The sequence below is a fragment of the Thamnophis elegans genome, chromosome 1 (assembly GCF_009769535.1).
Source record: "Thamnophis elegans isolate rThaEle1 chromosome 1, rThaEle1.pri, whole genome shotgun sequence".
NCBI lineage: Eukaryota > Metazoa > Chordata > Lepidosauria > Squamata > Colubridae > Thamnophis > Thamnophis elegans.
In genome coordinates, this window is record NC_045541.1 from 100,657,197 (window position 1) to 100,684,027 (window position 26,831).

The window sequence follows — 26,831 nt, forward strand, 5'->3', positions numbered from 1 at the left end:
TTGCCTTCAATACTTTTCAAGTATTAGCCATGCATAGCTTTGCTTTTCTCAATTACTTCTTTCTTATATTCAGCTTTTAACTTAGTTGTCTTCAAAAGGCCTCCTTTATTACTTCCTTAATCATTGGTTTCTTCACTTTTCTGGATGTAATCATTCAAGCTGTGTCTTTCGTTCTTCCACAGTCTGCTTTAACTTGTAGGAGTACTTGACCACCCTCTGCTCTTGGTAGATACAATTGGTCAACCTAACTTTTAGGGTGCAAAGCATGATTCATTGTCATAAGCTTCCTGTTTTTCTGTCCAAATTGTCCAACTCCATCTGGGTCCAGTCAATTATTCCTGCAGAGTATAGAATTACAGATATAGCCCAGGTATTTATGGCTTTTATGATGTTTCCTCCACTCAGTTTGGACTTTAATATCTTGCGAATTCGTCGAATGTACTTGGCTGGGTTAATTCCTTGACTTTATTATGCATTAAGTCAGAGGCCTCTAAAATTCCCAAGTACTTGTAACCTTCTTCTGATTTTACTGCCTTTATCATTTCTTCATTCTCAAGTTCTATTCCATCATCTTCTATGACCTTGCCTGCTTTGGTTGCCATTGTTGCACATTTGTCAATTCCAAACTGCATACCAATGTCTTGGCTAAATTCTTTTGTGCTTCAATTAATAAATTCAGTTCAGCTTTTGTTTACCAAACAGCTTCAAATCATCCATGTACACAAGTGTGAAATTTTTCAGTCCTTTCTTTGCAAGTTCGTATCCACAGTTCACCTTTTTCAAAATGGTTGTCAGTGGTAGCATTGAGAGTATAAAAAGTAAGGGTGAAAGGAATCACCCTGGAAAATGCCTCGTTTAATTTCAACTTCACCCAATTCTTTCCATTAGCCATAAGCTTCATTTTCCAGAAATTCATTGAAGTTTCCATGAATTTTTGTATGTTGCTGCTGATGCCAAAGATTTGAGACATTCTTGATCCAGCTGTGGGGAACTGAATCAAACACTTTCTTATAGTCTATCCAAGCCATGACAGCTGGTTTGTCTTTTCTTTGAATTCTTTAGGATTAGCTTGTCATCAGCAGTTGGTCCTTTGTTTCTCTTAAATTTTTGCAGCATCCTTTCTGTTCTACAGGAAACAAGTCCATTTCTTTCCAAGCATCCGTAAATTGGTTTGCAATGTTACCAGTAAGGAGCTTGTATGTTGTTGGCAAACAGGTGATTGGCCTATAGTTTCCAGGGTCCTTTCCTTTTTCTTTATCTTTTTGGATCAAAAATGTCCTTCCAGTTGTCATCCATTCATCATTTTCAGGTGTTTTTTAAGATCTGGTTCATTTGGGCTGCCAATCTTTCGTGCATACTTGTAAGTGCCTTTAGACAGAAACCATGTAGCCTCATCTGGTCCAGGTGCACTCCACTTTTCTTGACTGCCTTTGCACCATTTCTTTTGTATTTTCACATCTTAAAGTACATCTATGTACTTTAATAGAATCTTCAACCTGCTTGATCCATTTTGCATTTCTGTTGTGCTTCTTGTTTTCCCATAAATTCTTTCAGTATTTCAGAGCTTTTTCTTTATCAGGCTTTTCATTTGTTGTTACTCCATCTCCACTTTCTAAGCTCTTATAAAACTGGTTCTGATTTGCTCTGAACTGTGAGTTTTCCTTGAACTGAGTTACTCGATTTTCAAACTGTTTAATCTTTTCAGCAATGGCAACAACCCTCTGCTTCAGCTCTTCAATTACTACCGCAATCTCCTTATTTTCCAAATCGTATCTTGCTTCCAGGCTTTTGACTTGCTTGTTTTTAGCTGACCTTGTCTTAGTTCTTTAAGTTGCTCAGTCTCCATGAAATTTTTTGATCTTCAATTCCAACTGAATTTTCCTCAAAGGCTTCTCCTTCTTGCCTCTTTGGTTATTATTGTTATTGTTATTATTCAATTTAAATCATTTGTGTGCACTTGACCTTTTACCATATGCATAGGTTTAATGAACACATACTTTAGAAGGAATATATGTTCATTTTATTTGATATTTTATATGCTTAATACAATTAATTCATTTATTCATTCATTCATTCATTCGTATAGCACCAGCTCTTTATGATACATGCAGATATCCTGTCATAATCATGACTGGCAATCACCAATAGTTGACAGTGCAATTAACATTGCACTAGGAAAGAGCAACAAAGAGATTAGGGGACAGAAGGCTGAAACATATAAAGAACGTTACAATATTTGAGGGGCTGCCACAAAGAAGATGAGGCCAAACTATTTTCTAAAGCACCAGAAGGCAAAACAAGAATCAATGGATGGAAAACTAATCAAGGAGAGAAGCAACCTAAAAATAAGGAGAATTTTCCTAAAGGTGAGATCAATTAACCAGTCGAACGGCTTGCCTTCAGAAGTTGTGGTTGCTCCATCACTGGACAAATATAAGAAGACTGGACAACTACTTGTCTAGAATGGTATAGGATGCCCTGTTTGAGCAAAGGTTGGAGTAGGAGACTTCCAAGGTCCCTTCCAACTCTGTTATTCTATTGTTCTGTTAAAGTTTTACTGTTCATGAATTTGGCCAAACAGTTTAAAAAATCAGTGGACGCTGATTCAATTTGTGGAAATGGATTTTATAGTTTTAATTACCCATAAATTTCTCCAGACATTCCCACCATTCTGTTTAATATATAACCCCCTGGTGAGGTACATGGCTGAAAGTGAGCTAAGTAAAGTAAATAACTTAAAGAAAGCATACCGAGCATGGCTTCATGAATTGCTACCAAACCGCTTGGCCACAGAAGGCATATTTACTTTCTCCTGTATAACAAACTAATACGCTATGGACGTTTGTTTCTGCTTTGTGTGCGTGTGTGCCCTGAGAAGTATTGAGAAGGCTGCACACATTCTGCACTGGGTCATGTGACCAGAAAGTGGGGGTTTTAAAGTAGAACAGCAGCATTTCTGAGTTACTGTTTCCAGCTGCTTCTCCTAACATATAGTAATGCACTGGGGATATTTTTTTTCCCCTGGATTTCTTTTCTCTGCAGTTCCAATCAGGTCCAGCCTATTAAAAAAACACGCACAATCATTGTTTTGCATGCTTCTGTCATAGATAATTTGCCCTGTTCTCTTCTGATTTGGGAGAGCTTTCCTATTGGCAGACAGATAGCCCAGAGGGCAGATGGTACTAAGCTCTTTTATATCATTTCTTTCCAATATTCTGTTGGATTGGAAAGAATAAAAATATTGGTCCTGATGCAGACTCTTCAGGATGATAGTGGTTATGTCCATCCATTGCAAGAACTGTTCACTTAATCCCATTCTCTGATTTCTGTTATTTAATCATTACCAATCTTTTCTTATTTATGACTGCTCTGTTGATCAAGAATTTCTTAATATTTGGTTAAAGCCTCTTCAAAATCCAAGTCCACTATTCTTTCAAGGATATTCCTCTGTACATTTCTTTACATTCCGAAAAAACTCAAAAGGCTATTGCGGCCTAATTTACCTCACAGAAGCTACCGTATTTTTTGGAGTATAGACACAGGTTCTCCCCCCCTAAAAGAGCGTGGAAATGTGATGTTTCTTATACACTGAATAGAGCCATTTTTGGCCTCCCAAAGGCCTGTCCCTGCATCCCATTTTGTGAAAAATGGGCAAAAAACAGTCTGTTTCTCACCAAAACGGGTGTTTTGTCTTCCCCGCCCCACAGGAGCACTCTGCAGGCTTCAGCAGGGCTGGGGGAAGGGAAAACAACCCCCCCATTATGGTGAAAATGGGGGTGTTTTTGCCTTACCCCAGTCCTGCTGAAGCCTACAGAGTGCTCCTGGGGGCCAGGGAAGACAAAACCTTTTTTTCTTACTTAGCTCTTCCAAATCTTGGTGCATCTTATACACTGGTGCATCTTATAGTCCAAAAATACGGTACTTTAATGTTCTTTCTATGTGCCTGATCATTTCACCTTTAAAAATACTGTCCTTCAATTTTCTTGAACAAATTGTGATTTATGTTCGGGGCCACGCGTGGTTATTCACAATAACTCCAAGGGGAAGCTTGTCCCATTTTAGATAATATTTTTTTGGGCTTTGATTGTCAAGAAAAATGCTAAAGTTTATAAATCAACATCCCTTCAGAAATAATACTGACACAGAGCCCCTTACAAACAAATCAGTCTTCTGGCATGTACATATAAAATATATTTAAAAGCAGCAGCCTTAATTAGAATATATTGCGATTAAATGTAAGTGGAATATTAAAAGTACGCCACCTACTTCAATTGTCGAGGTTCACAGTCCAATCCAGGTAACAGCAGCCTCGCTGTCTGTCGTATATCATCACTGTGTACAGTTAAACTGCGCCGGTGCTCAGCATAGGTTATAGCTACTCGCATCCATTCCATCAGAGGGGGCAAAAGCATGAATGGCCTGAAGAACAATAAGACATCCATCACAACTTCATGTTAGGGCCCATTTTATCTAGGAATATTCATCATGTATCATACAACTTCTTCAAAATCCAAACTTTCTTATTTCACAATAATTTTACTTAAGTATATTACTGGTACCTACTTTGAAGTAATCATGTCCTCTTTAGTAAACATGGTTACACGGGACACGTTGGCTAGGATATAAAGTAATTAATGGGTGACCTACTTTATATTTCTTTTCACATACAATGAATGACATGCCAAAGTGCCATAAAAACTGGAATATGGCCTCTAGGACATCTTCTAAACTTGCCATTGAGAGAAGCAGGATAAGTAACATTGGCAAGAAAGAACATAATAATTCTGCTCTCTTTTGTTAGTCTTACATTCATCGTGTTTCTGGATGGGAGAAAGTGTCAGCTTCTGCTTTGCTTCTGCTTCAGCTGTCATGAAACGGGGAGGGAGGGTTTGGTATTGGGTGGGGTTATTCGATGTGCTGGAGGAATGTTCTAGTAATTACTGGATGGTAGGACTACGCATGCGTGGGTGCTTCCCGCCTGGACCAACGGCCCCGACATTCCATCTTCGTGATGCCTTTTGAAGTTATCTCACACCTGACACTTGAAGGACTTATGATTGGCCTGAGGCTATGATCCCAAGGGGTGGGGAATGGACTATTCTATATATCATTTGCTTTCGCGCCTAATTAAACAGACTTCGCTTCGCAACTGCTCGCTAACCATTTGTAATTAGTAAAAGTACTTTTGATTTCCAACACATGGAATCTCTTGGTCTTTCTTTCCTAATTATATAATGGAGGGATGCTGACAGAAAGTATATGTACTTAATCTTTGATTTACAATTGTAATTGAGCCTGGAATTATAGTCCTAAATCATGCCAGTTGTTAAATGGGTCATCATGTGACTACACCCAATTTTGCAACCTTTTTTTGGGCATCATTAGTAAGCACAATGATTGTTGCGCAAATTCATTGTCTGCAATGGGTGGTTTTTTTTGCCAGAAACAGGGACAACGCATGATTTTTGGTAAAAAATGTTCTAAAACCTGATCACATGACCAAAGGATGCTGCAAATGGTGGTAAATGTGGGCTGACTGCTGAGAGTCCACAATGTAATCATGTGTCTGTATGGGTGGTGGTTGTGAGAATTTAGAATCTAGGTCATAAGTAATCATGTGAAGGTCCATTGTTACTTCGAAGGATGACTAAGCGACCAGCCATAAGTTGAGGACCATCTGTTCTCTGGGAAACAGATCAGAGAAGTCTCATGTGGGCATGTTTAATGTTTTGCCCACTTCCCCATGATTTTGTCTCCATTGCCATTTCGTACACTTTGCAACAATCAAATATATTTCACAACAATGCAATATATTTTTCCAGATGCAAAACAATTTTGCACGTGATGTCTCATGTATCAGATTTCTGCAACTGGATAACCATCCAAATGTGTAAACTTTAACTTCCAGAATTTTACTTTGCATGATCACTGCTGAACATTCTGGAAGCTGAAGTTCACGCATCTGGATGGTGCTCCAATTGTAGAAGGCAGAAAATCAGATATCCACTTCATAGACAACTGAGATAACAAGAGAATGTGGTACAAGCTGGGAGTTCACGTAATCTGTTTAAAGTATTGCTACAGCCATTGTTAGTAGCTAGCCAAGGGCAAGTCAACTATATAAAAAAGAAACTCTTTGACTCATTTTTCACAGAATTGTAGTAAACAATGTTCAGTGTTGAGACTCTTCATATTACCTTTAATATTTCTCTGAACATCCATAAAAACCCATTTGTGACAGTGTATATAAAAATGAGTGGGCTATTAAGAAAATAAGCTGATAGCATGAAAGACAAATCACATTAAAAATAATGATGAATAATAACTTCTATGACTGGAGCTCTCTTTTTAAGCCTTTCAGCCTTTCAACTTTCTGCTCATCAGGAGCCTACCATTTATGTTTATTTTGCCACAAGAAAGGCATGTTTTGTTCAAATCTGCCTTTTGAAAACACAGTGTGGCTTCTGCCGGTTAGACACTCAACTAATCAAGTTAATCTTTTTGACTCATGCTTTTCGAGCACAGCTTCACCAGTCATTTGGTCCAAAGTATTGCTACCGCCGTTGCAACAAAACAGTATATGTCTATTTAGTTCCCTTTATTTTTCCGCCATCCCTCTAGCAGCAACATCAAGATGACTTTGCATAATAATGGAATATAGAATCTAAATTAGAGATAGGTTATAATGGCAGATACACATGCACACACCACTCTGGAAGAAGATAATGGCTAGCCCCTTTCATTTTGTTGCCAAGAAAATTGGATTTATGTATCTAATGCGTAACTAGGAATCGAGTTCTATCCACAGTGAAAAAGGTTTCAAAGGGGGAGCGGAGGCAGCAACCCACAAAACAGCATTATTAATGTGCTACATGACTTATAACAACCTCACAATAACAACCAATTGATTTAAAAACAGATCTCCCACTCTTTAATCAAAAATGATTCTTGTGGTGGTTTCAAAGAATCATAAATGATTCTTATGGCTATTTAATCTAATTTAAGAAGCAATCTCAGAGTACGATTTGTTTAGCAAGATGCGTGAACCCAGCCCTTATCTGAGAGCCATGCTCAGCAGATCTACTATTGGCAGCACTTGTCTGTGACAAATGACGAGAAACATAGGGGCGAAATTGGAAGACCATTTCTCAATGCCCATACCCATCTGAAACAGAGAAGCTATTCTATTTTTTTCACTACCGGTTCAGTAGTGGGAGTGCGCGCACGTCTGGGCATGTGTAGAACCTCATCAGGGTGTGGGTGGAGCCTTGCACCACCGCCACTACTGGGTCACCCAAACCAGTGCAAACTGGCAGCATACCCCCTCTGATGTGAAATGCATGGGATATGCTGGAAGATCTGATTACATATAGGTCTCCATGCCTGTATGAAACGTAAACACAAAGATAGTTGGTGACTCAAGAAAATAAAATAACCAATTTTGTTGTATTTAAGTACAATGACAATAAAGATTATACATACAGAGCAGAGATGACTCTAAATATGATTGAAATAGAGGGGTTTTTTTCTGACAATGCTCAAGGTGACATACTCTAGAAAGTAATTTTGCATCCACACAGTGCAACAAGAGCACATACTGGACTAGAGAGTCTTTTGAAATTATATCAGATATAAAATATAATGCATAAATGGGTCATTGTTTAGGCATGTTTCAATATCTCCTCTCTGGTCTTCCTAAGGGAAATACAATACAATAGCAGCGTTGGAAGGGACCTTAGAGGTCTTCTAGTCCAACCCCCTGCCTAGGTAGGAAACCTTACACTACTTCAGACAAATAGATGTTTCCAACATCTTCTTAAAAACTTCCAGTGTTGCAGCATTCACAACTTCTGGAGGCAAGTTGTTCCACTGATTAATTGTTCTAACTGTCAGGAAATTTCTCCTTAGTTCTAAGTTGCTTCTCTCCTTGATTAGTTTCCACCCATTGCTTCTTGTTCTACCCTCAGGCACCTTGGAAAATAGTTTGACTCCCCCTTGTTTGTGGCAACCCTGAGATATTGGAACACTGCTATCATGTCTCCTCTAGTCCTTCTTCTATTAAACTAGACATACCCAGTTCCTGCAACCGTTCTTCATATATTTTAGTCTCCAGATGCCTAATCATCTTTGCTGCTCTTCTCTGCACTCTTTCCAGAGGCTCCACATCTTTTCTACATCGTGGCGACCAAAATTGAATGCAGTATTCCAAGTTTGGCCTTACCAAGGCATTATAAAGTGGTATTAACACTTCATGTGATCTTGATTCTATCCCTCTGTTTATGCAGCCTAGAACTGTGTTGGCTTTTTTGCCAGCTGCTGCACACGGCTGGCTCATATTTAAGGAAATGATTGTTGGGCTGCAACAGTCAACAGCAAACAAACTGGCCAACTGATGGCTTTACAACAGTGATTTCAGTATAATAAAAGGTAGATGCCTATATAAATCTGAACAACTAGATATATACAGTCACATTGCTAAAATGTTAATTTAAAACTAGTTGGGGCTTGAAGAACTATTGGAAGCACTACAGAAACCTGAAAACCAGTTTAACCAGAGATGCCAGTGACAAAATGCAAAAAAATGAGGGTGTATAAGTACATTACTTCATAGCCTTAGCCTTGTCAGTAAATTTACAACTCCTCTGTTTAATTCTTAAACTAAAAGAGAGGAAGGTAAATAGAAAGATAATCTGTTGGGGTGATGTTTGTTCGTTGTATTCGCGAAAATGACATTACCATTCTATAAAGTTGCTGGACTTGATTCAGAAAATTAAATATCTTTGAATTGGTTTGGGGCAATTCCGTTCCTGAGAAACAGGGAAGTGTCCTATTCATCCTTCATCAGGACACATATTAGCATATGCTTTCTGCATCAAGGCTGATGGCTACTCTGCCCTTTCTTCTTGCACCCATACATGTAAAACACATCATACATACATATGACGCAAGTATTTCCCCCTTCATGAAAGTAACATGAACTTTAGCTTTAACTGAAGCATTTACAAATGTACATTATGTTTAACTGAACAACCTATAGAGTCATAACAATGTGAAAAGTCATCCTACACAAAGGTCTTATTCAGAGGTGGGTTCCTCCCGGTTCGGCCCAGATTGGGCGAACCGGTAGTAGTGGTGGTGGGAGGCTCCACCCACTCGCTCGAACGCTTCTGCGCATGCACAGAAGTGTCACACCCTTGCGTGTGCATGCACCCTAACCAGTAGTAAAAAAAGTACAAAACCCACCTCTGGTCATATTATTCTAGCAGCTACTTTTGCCAATAATGATTTTTGCAGAATGGGATGTACTCATCTTATTAATAGCTTTCTCATATTTTCCCCAAAATAAAATCATAAACATCCAGCTTAGCTGGATTCATATGCTTCTAGATTTAAAACAGGAGGAAAAAAGGAGGCTGCATTTGGACATTGTTTTGGATTATTATGGTTTGGCATCATAAGAATGAGCTGCAGTACATCTTGCAATTGCTCGTAAATCTTCCTCTTCCAAAGTGAAGAAAGAGTTTGGAAACTTTTGCTGCCATTTTTTTTCATCTTACCTGCAGATTGATATAAATTCCAAGCATTAAATGGTGGAGAATCTCAGTTGAAATAAGCCAACAGTTACAATTCGCGATGACTTCAGCTACCACTAGTTAAGTTGAGCTATTGGTTAAAATTCAAACGATACGTTAAATAAGGATAAATCTAAATGGAAACTTCTAACCACCTTTGACCAATGTTAGAAAAGGAGAGGGAAAAGGAAGGATGAGTTTGAGCTCCCTTAGGCCTGCACTAAATCATACATTGGTATTTTTTTAATAGCAGATATTCTTTCCACTGACATTTAGGAAGTGGTATGACATGCAGAAAATGGCATAAGTTGGACAAAGGGGAACCTTATGGGAACGCTGTGAATCAGAAACTAAATATGCATTTGTGTCCACATTTTCCTGGAATTGGACACGAGTCCCTATGAAAACAGGGAATCCCATTTCTGAATAAGCATACAAAGAATCGTCCTTTATACACCAATCTGGATTCAGGTTTGCTTATATTGTGCCCTTGATATTTTTATAATCCACAACTCCTTGATGTATTTCCTCCTGCTAAAAATTAAATGACAAATTAAATGACAAATGTCCTAGCATTGCCACCCATTCCATTACTGCACATTATCTAAAATTAAATCTAAAGAACGCAACACAGGATAAAAACCGCTCATAAGAATGTGTGCAATTTCTAGTTTCAAAACTCTCCTACCAAACACTTTTCTCCCACAAAGTGTTTATTTTAACTTTAAAAGCTTTTTTATTCAGTTTGTTCGAGAAGACGACGAAATGGTAAGATGCATATAAAGTAAAAGGAGTCAGACTGTAAAAGATTGAAGATTAACGTTGGCTTCCACTCACTTTTTATCGGTTAACGTAAATGAAGCTAAGCCTTTGCAATGAGGGATATGCATAAATAATGGGATGCACAGCATAGCTTTTTTAAGCTGCAGTAAATCTTGGTTTGGTATAGGAAGGTTTTATTCCCCCCCTCCCCAGATTATGGCACACCCTTTAAAGCAATAGGGCAAACAAAGAAAAAAATATTACTTTTTGTTGTTTGGGGAAAGATTAATGATACCATATTACACACTGGTTCTTTTTATCCATTTTAATATTAATTTTAATGTTTTGACTTTTAATGTCTGATGTTTTAATGTCTTAATCCTGTAACTGTAACTGTTTTATTCTATTATTTGAGGTATTGTAAGCCACCCAGACAAGGGTGGGTTTCAACCGGTTCGCGGTGGTCCCTGCGAACTGGTTGGTCGGCGAACCCGGAAGTAAGTAACTTCTGGGAACGGCGAAGGGCCCACCCGCCCGCCCGCGCTCCTTACCCGGTTTTGACGAGTTCTGCGCTTCCACGCATGCGCAGGACGCATACAGCGCCTGCACAATCCTCCAGGAGCAGCTGGAGCATCGCACAGATGCTAGTACGCATGCGTGCACCGCGCACGTGCACGAGGACGCCGCCGGCCCCGTTCAAACTGAACCGGTTGGAACGGGGCGAGAAACCCACCCCTGCACCCAGAGTTGCTTGGTAGAGAGATGTGCAGCAAACAAATTTAACCAACTGACCAACTAACCAACCCCCCTTCTTGTACACAAAACCTGTTACTCTAGTCAAGAAAATTGCTGACATTGTGGGATAAAGATGCTTCCCCCAAATTCCATTATGAAGCCTGTTCTGCCTACTCTGAGGCATTCACTGCATTTTGGCATATGTTACATTATATCATATTGTATCATGAGTTGTGTTATATCATATCATAGTTGCTTTGAGAAATACTACCCAATCGCTGTTTTTAAAGAAAATGCTGGGGAGAAACTCTTCTTCTACAGCTGAAACTTTCATTCCCAAGTAAACATGCTTAACTTCAAGAAGGAGCAAGAAAGCTAAGCATCAGTAACTGATAGGAGACCTGGTTCTGAAAATTCTCAGTGTGTTTTACTAATTTAGCACAATCAATTTGTAGGGAATTTACATACAATTGAGCTGTAACTTTATCAACAACCTAATATGGCCAATAATGTATTTAGGTAACAAAATGAATTTCTAGTTAGTAAGTCATAGACAGGGCCGAAAAAGAAGAACTTTAAGAGAAAATGGCTGGATACTATTGGAATTGAGTTAAATCTATTTTTTCGACTACAGTATTTGATTGAAGTTGCATTTGTGCACGATCTGTTGTTGCTGAGCATGCAGACTTTGTATACAACTCAATTCCCATTTGAAGTGGATGCCAGTGTTTTCTTAGTGGAATGCTAAATTAGGATGTGTGACTGTATGTGCATTTGAGTGTTTGTAAAGGATAATTAGCTGTTGTCTGTGAAGGGCTCCAGAGATCATTTCACTTGGAACTCTGCAAGCGAAAAAAGTTTAATATTTACAATACACAGCAAATACTTTATTTCTGAAGACCTACAGCAGGCTATGAATGTATTCAAAAAGAGAAAAAGGGAGAGGGGCATTTTTCCAATGGTGATCTAGCAAATGATTAGAAGGAGGAGGAAGAAGAGGAAGCAGGAAAGCAGTGGTGAGGAATGAGATGGGTGGAATTAAGGAGATCCTCCAGAGCAACAATAAAGACAAAAAATGTATTGGGCAGAGGTGGGTTCCTACTGGTTTGGCCAAACTGGCAGTGGTATGGCGACCTGGGTCTCTGGAACCAGCAGCAACCCAGGCCTGCCACACCCCTGAACCAGTTCCCCGGTCGTCGCCATCTTGTTTTTGAGTTCTGTGCATGCACAGAATAATTTTAATTGAACTTCGCATGCACACACGAGTGAAGCATGCGCACGAGCAAACTAGCAGTAAAGCTGGCCAGAACCCACCCCTGGTATTGGGGTACTCAGGAAACAGTTCCTTAATGAAAGAATAAGGATGTGATAGAGCACAATTAAAAGACTAACATTTACTATCTAAATGAATAATAACTTTTTTCAGAATACAGACGTTCCTGAGTGAAGAAGAGAACTGTTTGTCCAATGTGGAATACTATTCAGAAGAAGATAGGATTCCTGTTATATTTTTCTAATTCTGTTATCCTTCAGAAAGACAGGAATACTTGCCTCCTTCTTTAGGCTTGGGGCTGGTTGAATGGCGTTCCCATCCTAAGGGAGGTATGAATGATATTTTTTCTGGTTACTTATTTTAGTTTGGATTTTAATTTGAAATTGCTTACCTGTTTTCCTTTGGGAGTCTATTGTTAGCCATCTGGATTTATTGTGTTTGAGTGGTGACATAAATTACTTCAAGACATACACATACATATGTTCTGGGGAACTTAGCAGAAACTAGGAAAAACTAATTTTTTTTTACCCTCGAAACAAGCGCTTAGCTTTATTTTGGGGGAGGTCTTATTATTTTTGAGGTGCAGGAGGCAGCGAGTGTGGTCACCTCATGGCTGCTGTTGTGTTGCAATATTTTTAGGGAGGGATTATTTTAGCGCATGTGCTCAAAAGCCCGATTGGGATTATTATCTGGGGAGGTCTTATTTGCATGGAAACAGGGTAGTTAATAGATGGTTCTTGAATAATAACATTAATATCAAGACTGAGATACTTTGTCTTTTAAAGGTTAGAGCTCATTTTCTAGTGAACCACAAATTTCTCCCAACTGAGATCCCTGGAGAAGATAGAAGGTAATATTATGAATCAGATTCCTTAGCTTTAGACTATTTACACTAGTAAAAGAAATTTCCTATTATTGCTGGTGGGAGAATCATAAAATATTCTATGAGAAATGCTGAGAAAACAAAGATCATTCAGAGAATGAGTTGGAAAGCGTGTTGATTGCTTTGCAAATGAGCCAGATGTCACAGTACTAGCACAAAATATTAGCATAAATTGGTCTCATTCCCAATTTGGAATTGTTTGGGAAGAGACTGTATTGACCTAATGAGAAATTTATATATATATAATTTTATTTTATATATTTAATTTATATATATATATATATATATATATATATATATATATATATATATATATATATATATATATATATATATATGATATAGATATAGATATAGATATAGATATAGATATAGATATAGATATAGATATAGATATAGATATAGATATAGATATAGATATAGATATATAGATTTTACAACCCCCGGTATGCCCAAATATGGGAGGAAGATCACTACTTCCATTCTCTGTCCTTCGGCTCGTCACAAGAGACCATCCAGACAGAACCCAATATTTTTTTTTACTGTTGCCTTTTTGTTACATTTGTTATATTTGTGCTTTATTTATTTATCAGCACAAATATAACATATATATATGTTATTTATCAGCACAAATAAAAAACACAAAATATAACAAAGGCAACAGTAAAAATATTGAAAAAATATTTCAAGCTATAGCTTGAAATAGATCTATACTAGTCTCCCTTTATTTATTTATCAGCACAAATATAACAAATATGTATGTATGTATGTATGTATGTATATATAATTTTCTCATTAGGTCAATACGATATATATAAAGTTTCATTCCTTTCCTCGCCTTTATTATTAGCCTTGACTTTGTTATGCCATAAGAACAATATAAATGGAAGTGAAACAACCACTTTTCACCATTAGAGCATTATCAAGGGCAGGCTCAGTGCCATATGCTTATGTTTAGTATCACTTAATTATATAAGAACAGACCACATCATTCTTTTAGAAACCACAGATTCCTTTATCCTATAATTATCTCTAATGGAAAATTATTTTAACAATAATGGGTTGGGGTAGGCAGTGATGACTAAAAAGTATTCCTTGTTTTATCACATCTTTGCCAATGGTCTGCACTCTGCACGAATGATAATTGGTAAAGTAGTCCTACTTTCAACACAGTTTAAGTAACTATGTTTGACTCTAATGTTGATGAGGTGTGGTGCAGTGGTGGGATTCAAGATTTTTTAATACCGGTTCTGTGGGCATGGCAGGGAAAGGTTATTGCAAAATCCCCATCCCCTCCTGATCAGCTGAGACTCGGGAGGCAGAAAATAGAAGGGGGCAAGGCCAGTCATAAGTGGTATTTACCGGTTCTTCAAACTACTCAAGGTTTCTGCTACCGGTTCTCCAAAATTGGTCAGAACCTGCTGAATACCATCTCTGGTGTTGTGGCCTGTCAGCTGCCAGCCCTTCCAGTAGCCAAATCAGAGGAGGAGGAGGTGTGGGAGTCAGGGTCGGCATCAAGGCAACCTGGGAGCTCCAAGGGGAAGAGCGAATGGAACTGGTAGAGAGGGAGACAGAGGGCCCTCAGCCCTCAGATAGAAAGTCAATAGCCCCCAGATCTGGAGATGGTTGATGAAGAAAAGGAGGAACAGCTGGGTCCAGTGCCTGATGCCCAGCTGCGCAAAAGGCAGGGAAGAGGAGAGCAGTGCAAAGCTGTGGGCCGATCCTGGGGGAGGAAGAGCCATTGCTGCTAATGAGGCCTCACCCTAGCTCTGGGAATAAAAGGATGTGGGAGATGAATAGATGTGGCAAACAACTATTCATCTTCCTTATGGACAGACTTGTTAGCCTGCAAGAGAAACATTTTGCCAGCTGCCGGCATTCCTAATAAAGGAATCTTTTGAGTTCATGTCAGAGGGTTTGTCGTGTTTGGGGAGCTGGGTCAGAACATGAGGTTTATCTAACATAATTTCTTAGCCTGCTATTTATTTAAGAAGCGGCCTGATTCACTTCCCATTGGGAAAACCAAATTTAAATTTGCCTTTTGTTATGGAACAACCTAATGACTTTGAGGTAGTCACTCCCATGTGCATAAGTGCAACAAATGTTAAAAATGAACTGAAAAAGAAAAGGAAAGTAAGGGCAGTGGGAAATGTGTGGAAAAAACCCCACATACTTCAAACTATTATATGTTACACGTGTAATCATTTATTCATTTTACTGGCACATCACTCTCAGAAGTGCTCTGGATTTCAATCAATTCACTTCTGGCATTTCTAGCCCAGGACTTTCATCTCATTGGTCTGTGGATGAATTAGATCAGAGATCCCCAAACTCTGGACGGTGGACCGGTATCGGTCCATGGCTTGTTAGGAAATGGGCTGCATAACCAGCAGGTGAGCAAGCAAAACTTTATTTGGCATGTATGGGATCTAGATTGTATGTGAAACCATCACACACACACACACACACACACACACACACCGGTTCTGTGGAAAAATCATCTTCCATAAAATTGATCCCTGGTGCCAGAAAGGTTGGGGACCACTGAATTAGATGGTTCAAATAAGCAGAAAATGTGTAAACTGGCATTGTGGAGAAACTGCGAAGGCAATGCTGGGCACTCATTCCTCGCTGTTATCTTCTTTTCAAGGCCATGTCTTCTTCCCTAAACCACGGCTGGTGTGGCTTCACTTCTTCCTTTTGGCCCCTGGCTTGGCTTCTCCTCCGCTTGGGTACAGGCTTTCTTTCTCTCTTACAGTGCCAACTTCTGCAGTACTGCAATTCTGGATTGCCCCATATAAGCCAGCACTGCAGGTGAGACGTAAGACTGGCCTTGCACAAGGCAGAACTATGAAAGGGAAACTGGTTCCTTGGACATTGAGACTATGGAAAAAGGAGAGTGGGGCTCAAAAATCTGGAACAAATGGTAAACTGGGATGTATGATCACAAACTGTTCTACGTGCCTGGCCATATGCACATAATAGAGATGGATCAAGAAACTGAGATAGCAGGTAAGTCAGCACGGACCTCAGAACAGACAAAGCTCAGCAGGTTGCATGGGTCTGCAGGATGTTTGTTTGAGACCCTTATGCTAGAGCAGGGTGTCAAACTGGCAGCTCCTGAGCCGGATGCATCACGTGCAGGATGCCTACCCCAGCTCCGCAAAGGGAAAAAAACACTGTGCATCAGGTGATGGCAACGTGAGTTTGACACCCGTGTGCTAGACAGTAATAATAAACGAGGGATACTGACCGCTTAACTGTATTATTCAACTTCATAGACATGCCTGATTTGACACTGTATTTAGTAATAAATAAGCTTGTGCTCAATCCAGACAAGACCGAGTGGCTGTTTTTGTTTCCCTCCCAAAAATTTGGTTAGTATTCCATCACTCAGGCTGGGGGGTGAAATTTTATGCCCCTCAGACAGGGCTCGCAACTTGGGAGTCATCCTGGACCCACAGCTGACTTTAGAACATCATTTGTCGGCTGTGACCAGGGGGCCATTTGCCCAGGTTCGCCTGGTGCACCAGTTGCGTCCCTACCTGAACCGGGAGGCACTCGCAACAGTCACTCACGCCCTCATGACCTCAAGACTGGACTACTGCAATGCGCTCTACATGGGGCAGCCCTTGAAGAGCATTCGGAGACTTCAACTGGTCCAGAATGTGGCCGCGCGAGCGATTGTGGGTGTACCTCGATATACCCACGTTACACCTATCCTCCGTGAGCTGCACTGGCTTCCAATCGGTCTCCAGATATGCTTCAAGGTGCTAGTTATTACTTATAAAGCCCTTCATGGTATTGGACCTGGGTACCTGAGAGACCGCCTGCTGCCAATTACCTCCCAAAGACCCATTAGATCGCATAGGGTCAGCCTCCTCCGGGTTCCATCCACCAGCTGATGCCATCTGGCTACGACCCGGGGGAGGGCCTTCTCTGTTGCAGCTCCGGCCCTTTGGAACAAACTCCCCGCGGAGATTCGGACCCTCACCTCTCTCCCTGCTTTCCGAAAAGCCGTTAAAACCTGGCTGTGTCGGCAGGCCTGGGGTTGATGAGCTCCCTTCCCCTCTCGACAGGTGTGGTTGTTGGTCATTTTAAATGTCTATTTTGTACTTGTATGTTTCCCCTTTCCGTTTAAGTTGTTCGCCGCCCTGAGTCCCTTTTAGGGAATAGGGCGGCATATAAATAAAATAAAACTTAAACTAAACATAATAAATTTTATAATGAATAAATTTATTCAAAAATAAATAAATCACAATTTAAATCCTAGATTTGTTTGGTTACTTCAATGATCTAAGGAAGTGAATAGTCATTTACAAAAGCTCATGCCTTTTAATAAACATTAGTCACTAATGATTCCTTCTAAAAATAAAAAATAAGCATCTCTGTCACAGAACAATCATGTTAAAATGTGCATAGATTCTACATCTCTCTAAAGAAAAAAATGCTAATCAAACCAATGAGATTATGTAAAGTCAAAGGATTTCTTATTCTCCCCAGTTTTGTTCATTTGTTTGGAAGGATATATTAGAAGACCTCAGTAGCTTCTCAGAGCACTGAGTGCAACCTAATGTACATATCTAAAGTAAAACAATGTTTTACTACCGTGTTTCCCTGAAAATAAGAGGTCTTATTTTCTTTTGACCCCCGAAATATGTGGTTGACCTTATTTTTGGGGAGATCTTATTATTTTTGAGGTGCAGGAGGCAGTGAGCGTGGTCACCTCATGGCTGCTACTGTGTTACAATATTTTCAGGGAGGGATTATTTTTGGGGGGGAGGGATTATATTTTAGCACATGTACTCAAAAGCCTGATTTGGCTTATTATCCAGGGAGGTCTTATTTTTGAGGAAACAGAGTAATAGGATGCCATTTAGGAAAAGTACAAAAAAGGCACTTTTACAATAGCTTTACTGTATTTAGTTTAAAGCTTTTATCTCAAAGCAACTTCATTGGCATCCTTCAATCTCAAAAGACTATGCTATCATGCTCTGGGAAGCTGGAGTGTCCTCGCTAGCACGAGGCCTGGGTAGATTAATATGGAGGCTAGACTGTTACTCAAGCAGCAGATCCCCCCTTTCCACGTCACTGAAATAGTCCAATGGAACGGCAGAGCCGATACGATTGGTTCCAGCCACTTAATATCCTGGAATATAAACTAGTGTTATTCTCCCTTTGCCTCTGTTAAATCCTAATTCTTTAAAAACAAATCATTAATACTTAAACTGTATCTTTAAATGCTTCTTTAGTACTTGGTTAGGCTGATGGGCATTTTGTGGGTCTTTTGCAAAATGGCTGCTGGAGAGCTGTGCCCAGTCATGCCCTGCCATATGAAATACTAACCATCAAAGTGTTACAATTTGTAACTGGTTATGATCCTGCTACTGGTCCTGCTTTTCTTTAGGTTTTTTTTTTTCCTGGGCACATAGACAAATTTCTAAACTGGATTGCAGATGTTCTTTGATTAAACTTTTCAGCTTACAGAATTTTTGTGAGTAAGAAGTTAGAGACCAGTGCTTTGCCAATTTTTATACTTAAAAATATTTTAAAATATAAATGTTCAGGTAGGATAAAGAGCCTGGAAGATCCATCACCTATTGGATGACAACAACACATTGAGCCTCTCAGTTTTTTTCAAAGTTATGCTTTATCAAAGATATAAGAATAAGAGGAAGTCTTCTCTTTCAAACAGGAAACTGTCACATCATATTAAAAAAAGGTCAGTAGCTAGGAAAGAAAAAGATAACATAATCTGCACTATGTATTTGGTCCAGTAGCTAACCAAAATGCTTTGCAGCTTTCTTACCCATACACTGATTGCCACAAATCCTTACAAATACTATGCCTGAAAACTAGAACAAGATCTCTTTTGTTTAAATTAGATGTTCTCCCCCACTTTTCCATCCTACGCTCTGTTTCCATGAAATTGGCATTTTCTGACTTTTGCAGTGTATTTCTAGATGGATGGCATGGTTCCTCTTAGTCCTAACACAAAATGCTTATAATCTAAATGCTTATAATCCTGATCAATCAGTCCACCCAATCTAATGGGTATCAAGTCAGACAACTCTACAGTTACAATTGTTTATCTGATTTCTTTGCTGTTTATAGAACCCCATAAAGGATTATACTACAATGTGAGGTACTGGCAAACTGGACAGCTCATAAACCTCTGCCAATATTGATTCAAAAAACAACAACAACGGGATTTCCTTTTCTGGTACTTCCTAAAATGAATTCAGGTTCTCTTTGTATAGAATGGAATAATGCTAAAATGAGTGATGGAAAAGTTACAAAATTATTCAATGATGTAACCACACCCATTTACTTTTTGTACATTAAAATATATTGCTATGTAATGGATCCCTGTGAAATCAAAGAGGCACTGAAGCACACATACATATGGATTCTGCTAACATATTTTCTTTGATGATGGGATCTTATAGATATTATTACCCTTAGGCAGAAGGGATTTGCTCAATGTGCAAAGAGTTTCATCACATTTTAGCACACAGGTGCAGCATTCCAGCAGGTTGCAAAATACCATTTCAGATGAGTCCACAGTGGTAGACAGACTTCTTGGTATGTGCACTTAAATTAACACATGCCTATATTCAAAAACTTTTCCATATATGTTCCAGTGACATGGGAAACAATGTGGCTGAACTGGGAATGCAAAGGTTCAAATATCAATCCAGCCATGAAGCTCAGTGACTAGTATTTGCACTGATGCTAAGGATAGTTGTAAGGAATGAAGACCTATATATCTTATTTTAGTTGCTTAACAAAATAATCCAATAAATAAAACGTCCATCTCGGCAATTAAAAGCAGAGGTACTTTGCATGATTTCAGATGTATGTTTCTCAAACCATTATGGTTCATGAGAAAGTCAATGATAGGTGGGAGTAAGGAGAAGTGAGTAAATATGCTTCATCAGTAGAGTTTGAAATTCAGGGGTGGAAGTTCAAAATTCAAATATTTTTGGAGGTTCTTGGATGACTATGGTCTCTTTCTGTATATATCTCATAATGTAATTTTGAAACTAAACATGATTATACAATGCTACTAAGACCTTCTAGAAAAAAGGTGAGGTATGAATGCAACAAATTCAAGACTTGGGATTAACCAATGTCCAGCATGATTGTGACGTTAAAAAATGTTGCCTTTTTCTCACTTTATGTGGTCTTTTCATCATTTCAGCTTTATCCTCATAGTAACCCTGTGAAGTAAGGCAGGCTGAGAGAGAATATTTCATGGAAAGTTATTAGGTGGCTGGGTTTTCATAGTGCATTAAATAAAAAGTAGATTCTTTACTTTGCTTATTGGATGACGTCATCCTAGCCATTCATCCAAACCATCATTTGACATTCAGTATTACATTTGAATTCAGAAGTCATGGCTTAGTCTGCATAGAATGTCCATTTCTAATATAAAATATAGTTAAGGGAAGTCCTGTGAATCAATGTGGTAACAATGGAAGAGCATAATACAGACTGGGCTTCATATACTTAGTCATATATATTTATTTTCTCAAACTGACACTGTACATTTGGGCCCCAAAGGATGTTTGAGTGTGTGCAGCGAGGAAGAGGAAGAGGAAAGGATGGGAGGTAAGATGTCCACAGAATTCATTTTATAGGCAGAAAGAGGATCTGGAACAAGGTGAAAATGAGACTAAAATAAAAGAAAGCCCAAAAGAAGAGAACTAAGACCTTTTCTGCCTGCTCTCCTCAAATTTAGTAGTTATTATTCAGTTATTCCACTAACTGAAATACTAAAAAAAAAGGTTGAAGAGAATTTGATGAATAACCAACTGAAAGAATAACAAGCAAGCAAGTTCTCACAAAATTAATCAAAAGCAGTCTTGGGCTCCTGAAAGGCTTCGGGATCTGAAATTCAATACCCTTGCAGGGTGGCAGATTGGGGAAGCTTGTTCTAATGCACGCCAGTTAAAATAACGATAGGAATGACAAAAAATGTGCATCGCCTTTCTCGATGTTTAAAATGACTGCATTAAGCATTAATAGATTTCACAGGCATCTCAAAAATAATCATAGCGCAGCTGATCTTCAAAGATTTCCTTTGCTTTAAAACTGAGATTTTTTTTCCTGCCTTAGCTTTGCAATGCCTTCAAAAGCATACTTCATAAGCTCAAGGAGGCACAATGGAGTAATGCAAAATTTGCAGCTGAATTAGCACTAACAGTTAAAAAAAAAGGCTGGCTCTTACAGCCTTGCCAAGAAAGGGTATGTGAATCAGTGCCTTTATGCAGCATGCTGCGGATCTGGCATACTCAGAAATAACCTCAATTTACTTTTTCCTCTTGCTGGAAATAAACAAACAGAAATCTGTGTATATAGTATCCCTTGCAGTATATATCCCACTGGCCACATTAAATGGAAAGCGCTGGATTTATTGTAAAAAAGCACAGGTTTTTTTAAAAACCATTTTCAAAGGCTGGTTAGATTTTTATTCAGCAACAGCCACATCGTTCTGAATCTGTTACCTTCCAGCTTGCATTTACCTATGCGTGAATTTGAGCTTAAAAATTATAATGCATGCAGAAAGGGCTGCACTTGTAGATGAGAAATGGATCTGCACGTGAAATTCTCTGGTGTGCATCAGGAGCCAAGAATACCAGAAGAAGAAAAAAGGAATATTATTGATCCATTTCTTGGAAGTAGAATAGTGGATATATTTGATGCATTCCCAAGTGCGCCTGCTCTGATCAGCATTAGTAGAATAAATGCTTTGAAACAGTGCTTTATTAAGACACCCACAATTATATTACCCTTGATCTGTTGTATCAGTGCCTATGTCTATATATTTTAAGCATTGCTTTAAAGATTCTCCATATTAAGTTTATTAAAAACAACCAATAATTTTTGCAGCATGTATATGCAAGAGCCAAGGTGGCGCAGTGGTTAAATGCAGCACTGCAGGCTACTGCTAGATCAGCAGTTCAGCGGTTCAAATCTCACCGGCTCAGGGTTGACTCAGCCTTCCATCCTTCCGAGGTGGGTAAAATGAGGACCCAGATTGTTGGGGGCAATATGCTGACTCTCTGTAAACCGCTTAGAGATGCCTGAAAGGCCTATGAAGCGGTATATAAGTCTACTGCTATATTGCTATATTGATTTTGGAATATTCCAGAGACACATTTTGAAAAAACAAACCAAGCTTTCTCCTCTTTCTGTCTCATGTCCAACTAGAAAGAGTTTTTCAGGGAAGCTTAAAATCTAATATTTGTATCTGAAATCTGCTTAGATCAACAACTCTCAACAGTATGCAAGAGGGGAAAATTAGAAATTAGAAGCGGCCCATGAGCAGTTAATTAAAATGGTAGCAAGTACTGAATCTGCTAAAATATCCTTATTTTTTAATGATCTACAAAGTTTTCTTATAAAAATATGTTATTTATGTGCCTTAAAAGTTTGCTAGGAACTATGGGAATTAAAGCTGAACATGTCTGGAACAGAGAAACAAACATTAAAACAACAACAACCCTGGAACACTTCTGTTCTTTCCAGCCTTTCCTCTGTAACACTCTAGTTCCAGTTCCAACGTATTAGCCAAGTTAAGAAAATGTCTTGGCTGTGCTACAGAAATGACTGGAGAAGGCTGGTTCTGTGGAATTCACTGAGCAAACTAGTCTTAAAATGCTCTACAAAGTGAAGCTCTGTTAACTTGAAAAGTCATTTTGGAGCACGGAGAGGAAAAGACCTACCGTTCATTACTCAAGGCCATCCTTGGTGGATCCAGGTTGGGGTTCTCCATGGATTCCATCTGAGGGCAGCGTAGAAAGTAGTAAAGGGTATGGAGGGCGTCGGGGGACCAGGTGATGGGTGGTTGCTGTTGCCTCGTTTGCCGAACAGGGCTCATGCCAGGACGAAGGGTAGTCAAACACTGCATGTGGTGCATTGCTCGTGATACCAAATCACCTGGAAAGGGAGTAGAGGTAGAAACCAAAACAGTTGTATTTTCAAAAAGTATGAGGATATTTCACCTCTTCTTCACTAAAAAGGTGAGAAGTGAAAGGACATTCTGTTTCAGTTCATTTTAGGACCCTTTTGAATGCAAACCATGTTTTAAAACCTATATCTATGCCATTTACATTAATTTCAACTTCTGATTGGAATCTGGAAAGCCTGCTTTTTAATGCTAATGATTGGGTCAGTATCCCAACTTACAAAGTGATTTTTTTTGTAGTATACATACTGTGTTACATACATATTCAATGGTTTCCTGAATTCTGGTTTCTGTAAATGCTAATGTTATGAGAATGAATTTTATCCCCTATCATCTCAACAGACAATTTGGCTAGTTTTTTCTAGAATAAGCTAGAAAGAAAAGTCATCAGTAAATTGTATTTTCTTTTTCTGGTTTATTTGGACAACATGAATTTGAGCTACTGTCCATAGTTAATTAAAGCAATTGAAAAGATACTATATGATCTGAATATATAGTATGCTCAATGTATCATAGTTGATATTTGTCCATTTGTAATATTGTGGCCCGTCAGCTGCCAATGGAACTCGTGGCAGACTCAGACGACGAGGAGGTTGGGGTGGAACCTGGGCCAGTTCTGGAGTCTGGGGAAGGCTCTGATGAATGCTCTGCATTGGACGCAGAGATAGACCCAGGGCTGTCCGACAGTTCCCAGCCACCGGAGTGGCAGCTGCCTTTGGAGGCTGATATGAGTGAGGAGGAAGAACAGCTGGGGCCTGTTCCAGATGCACTTATGCACAGAGCAGTTAGGAGAGGGGAACAACGGAGGACAACGAATCGACTCAGGAAGCAAAGCACATGTGGATGCGGAATGGCCTCTCCCTGACTGGGAAATAAATGGAAGGAAAGAGGAGTGGTTGTCATAGGAGACAACAGTTCATATTTCTGAAGATTTTGCTCATTGTGTTTACTGCCACAAAGACTGCTTGCAGCCTTTTGGATGGGAGCTCAGGCCTTGCAATTATCGCAAGGAACTGATAAGGTCTGTTACTGACTGCAGTTAACTCTTTGAAAGACTATTGTCTGGACTTGTTGGTGGGTGAATACAGTTAATTCACAAGAGGTAAATAAAGAAGGGTTTTTTGTGATAAGAAGTCTGTTTTTTGCTTCTGCTAAGGCTGCGTCAGAGCATGTATTTCTTTGATAACTGGTATGCACACTGAAGTTTATGGAGCTAAGTATGATAACTTAAGAAGCTTCTACATTCAGAATTAAAAGAGGAGGGAACTGCTAAGTTTAAGGACTTCAAGACTGATTCCTAAAAAGTCATATAAATGTGAATGTTTATTTCTTATCATTGCAAAAAGGAAATGTGGGCCTCACATCTAAATAGCAGGATGTTTAGTATTCACTGAAATATATATCCCTTACTAGCGAGTAAAATGCACTGATTTCACTGAACTTATTAAGCTTGAAAATTTACTTGTTTAGGATAGGAAAAGATTATAGCTTTTTTAAAAGAAAATTGTTTGACTAAGTATTATATCTTAAAATGTGAATTACAATTTTCTGAGTCTTCTGTTAATGTGTATTTATAGGTACAAAAAGATGCGTATCCCGTATAAAAAGAAATGGATTTTTTTCTGTGCAAATTTGTAAAATCTTCTACAAAAGATGTACATTTGGATTCAAATTTTCAGGCAAGAGATTATACGAGATTTCATTAAAGGCAATAAGAGAACTTGCCAAATTACAAAGTGGGGAAAGGAAGCTGTGTCTAATCATGGACTGATGCCATAAGAACATTCCTGCATTACAGAATACACTGTACATATGTGTTAAACTTTTTTCTTTTAGATAAAACCTCAAATTAATGCAGGCCATTAAAAAAATGGTGAGCCCTGTAAGGCATGGATTGATTTCTGATAGTCCCACTCAGATGATGATAATAAACAAAGAGGAGATATGCTAAGACCAACATTTTCCAGGGGAAAAATAAGTCTACAAAGCATCCTTTAAGTAGTATACAGTGCACCCTAAAACATAGTTTACATTAATCAAAATATAAATAGACTTTTATAGCTTATTTTATATATATAAAATTCTGTTATGTCTGTGTTTTTTTTTAAAAGCAACACAGAACACACATTAGAAGTTTTATTTATTTATTTTGCTATTACTAACTGGCTCTTGGGCTGGAAAGTTGCCCTTTTGGCATTTGAGTATGATTCATCCGTTTGCCAAATTCATGGGCTTTAGGATGGATGTGGCATGTTAGCCAAATACTGGGGCCCACAAGTTTCTCTCTGGAATTTTCAGCAGGAGTGGAAAACAAGCTGGTCCTTCAAACATTAAGTGGGATGTAATCTATGGCTGGCAAAGCAAATGCAGCATAAACAGTTGCTACTTTCAGACGTCCATTTCAATTAGTTTGTTACTTATCAAAACAATTGTAGTACTGTACTGGTGCCAAAATAGGTGGCAAGCACTCACAAATGTATACAATTTCAGCATACAGTTGATATCAATCATTGAGTGTTCAAGTATCTCCAATTCTGTGAAATAAATACATTCCTATCCATTGCTAGACTACGTATATGCTGTGATTTTTATCTTTGGCTTCAAAATCCTTGATAGCTTTTACTCTTTTATGTCTTCTTCTTCCCCTGGGATAAACCCTTTTTCTCAGCTTGGCATGTTCTCTCTAATATCTTGATAAGGCCATTCTTTCTTACATCTCATAAAGTATGTGTTTCCCATTAAATCTCTGAAACATTCCTGATCAAAACTACCTAAAATAACTAAATTGAAAAACATGACATTGAAAGACATACTTCTCCTCATCTATCTTGTCCCCCATTTTCTTCTTACTGAATTGCTTCCTTTACCTGTTGACAGCACCTGGTCAGAACTTCAGAAATTAGGCAGGGTTGGCCCTGATTAGAACTTGGGGGCACCTTGAAATTTTAGGGCTGTTAGCCACCATGTGATGTTGAAACAGCAATATAAAGGAAATGAATAGTAAATTTCTGCAGAACTGTCAAAAAACCTGTATAGCTGCTTCTATTCTAGGAGATCAGCTTCACTTGAAGGCATTCTTACCTTTCATTTTCTCCTGTTGCTTTCCACATACAGAATTCTAGATTCTAAATCCCTTGGAGTAAGAAGATGTTTCATGTATAAAGTACTGCATTTATTTATAAGTGATGACAGTTTTAATAATCTGATGGGGGCAGAAGCTAATCTCTGTGTAACACTGTATGAAACACTGAAATATCCAACAAGAGGATCTTATTTTCCTGAAAAACGTCCTGAAATGTATTTTCCAGTGTCAGCACATGCAAAACAAGGGTAAAATGCAAAATATTTCCTCCTAATCATCCTAGGGAAAGGTCCCATATGCTGTATAAATTAATAACCTATCGGTGCTTATGTCGCTTACTCAATTCAGAGATGCTTCCAACGCAAGTTGCCAGGAGAGATTGTTCTAGAGTCCGAAGTTCTAGCTGGGCATAAGCATCAGCTCTTCCATTGCTGCATATCGATCCATCGTTGTAAGGACTGAAGTAGGCAGGCAGAGAAAGCACACCTTAAAAAGCAAGAGAAAAGGAGCCTATTAGGAAACACCAGTACAAAATAAAGATATCTGAAAAT

General features: G+C 38.8%; 1 protein-coding gene across 1 annotated transcript in view; it reads right to left on the reverse strand.

The window, feature by feature from the left end:
* The window catches only part of ABTB2 (ankyrin repeat and BTB domain containing 2), a 139,677-nt gene that overhangs the window by 26,045 nt on the left and 86,801 nt on the right, over positions 1–26,831 (reverse strand). The window contains 3 exon segments of the mRNA XM_032236178.1: positions 4,267–4,419; positions 22,957–23,170; positions 26,620–26,766. Of these exon segments, the coding sequence (XP_032092069.1) occupies positions 4,267–4,419; positions 22,957–23,170; positions 26,620–26,766 (514 nt within the window).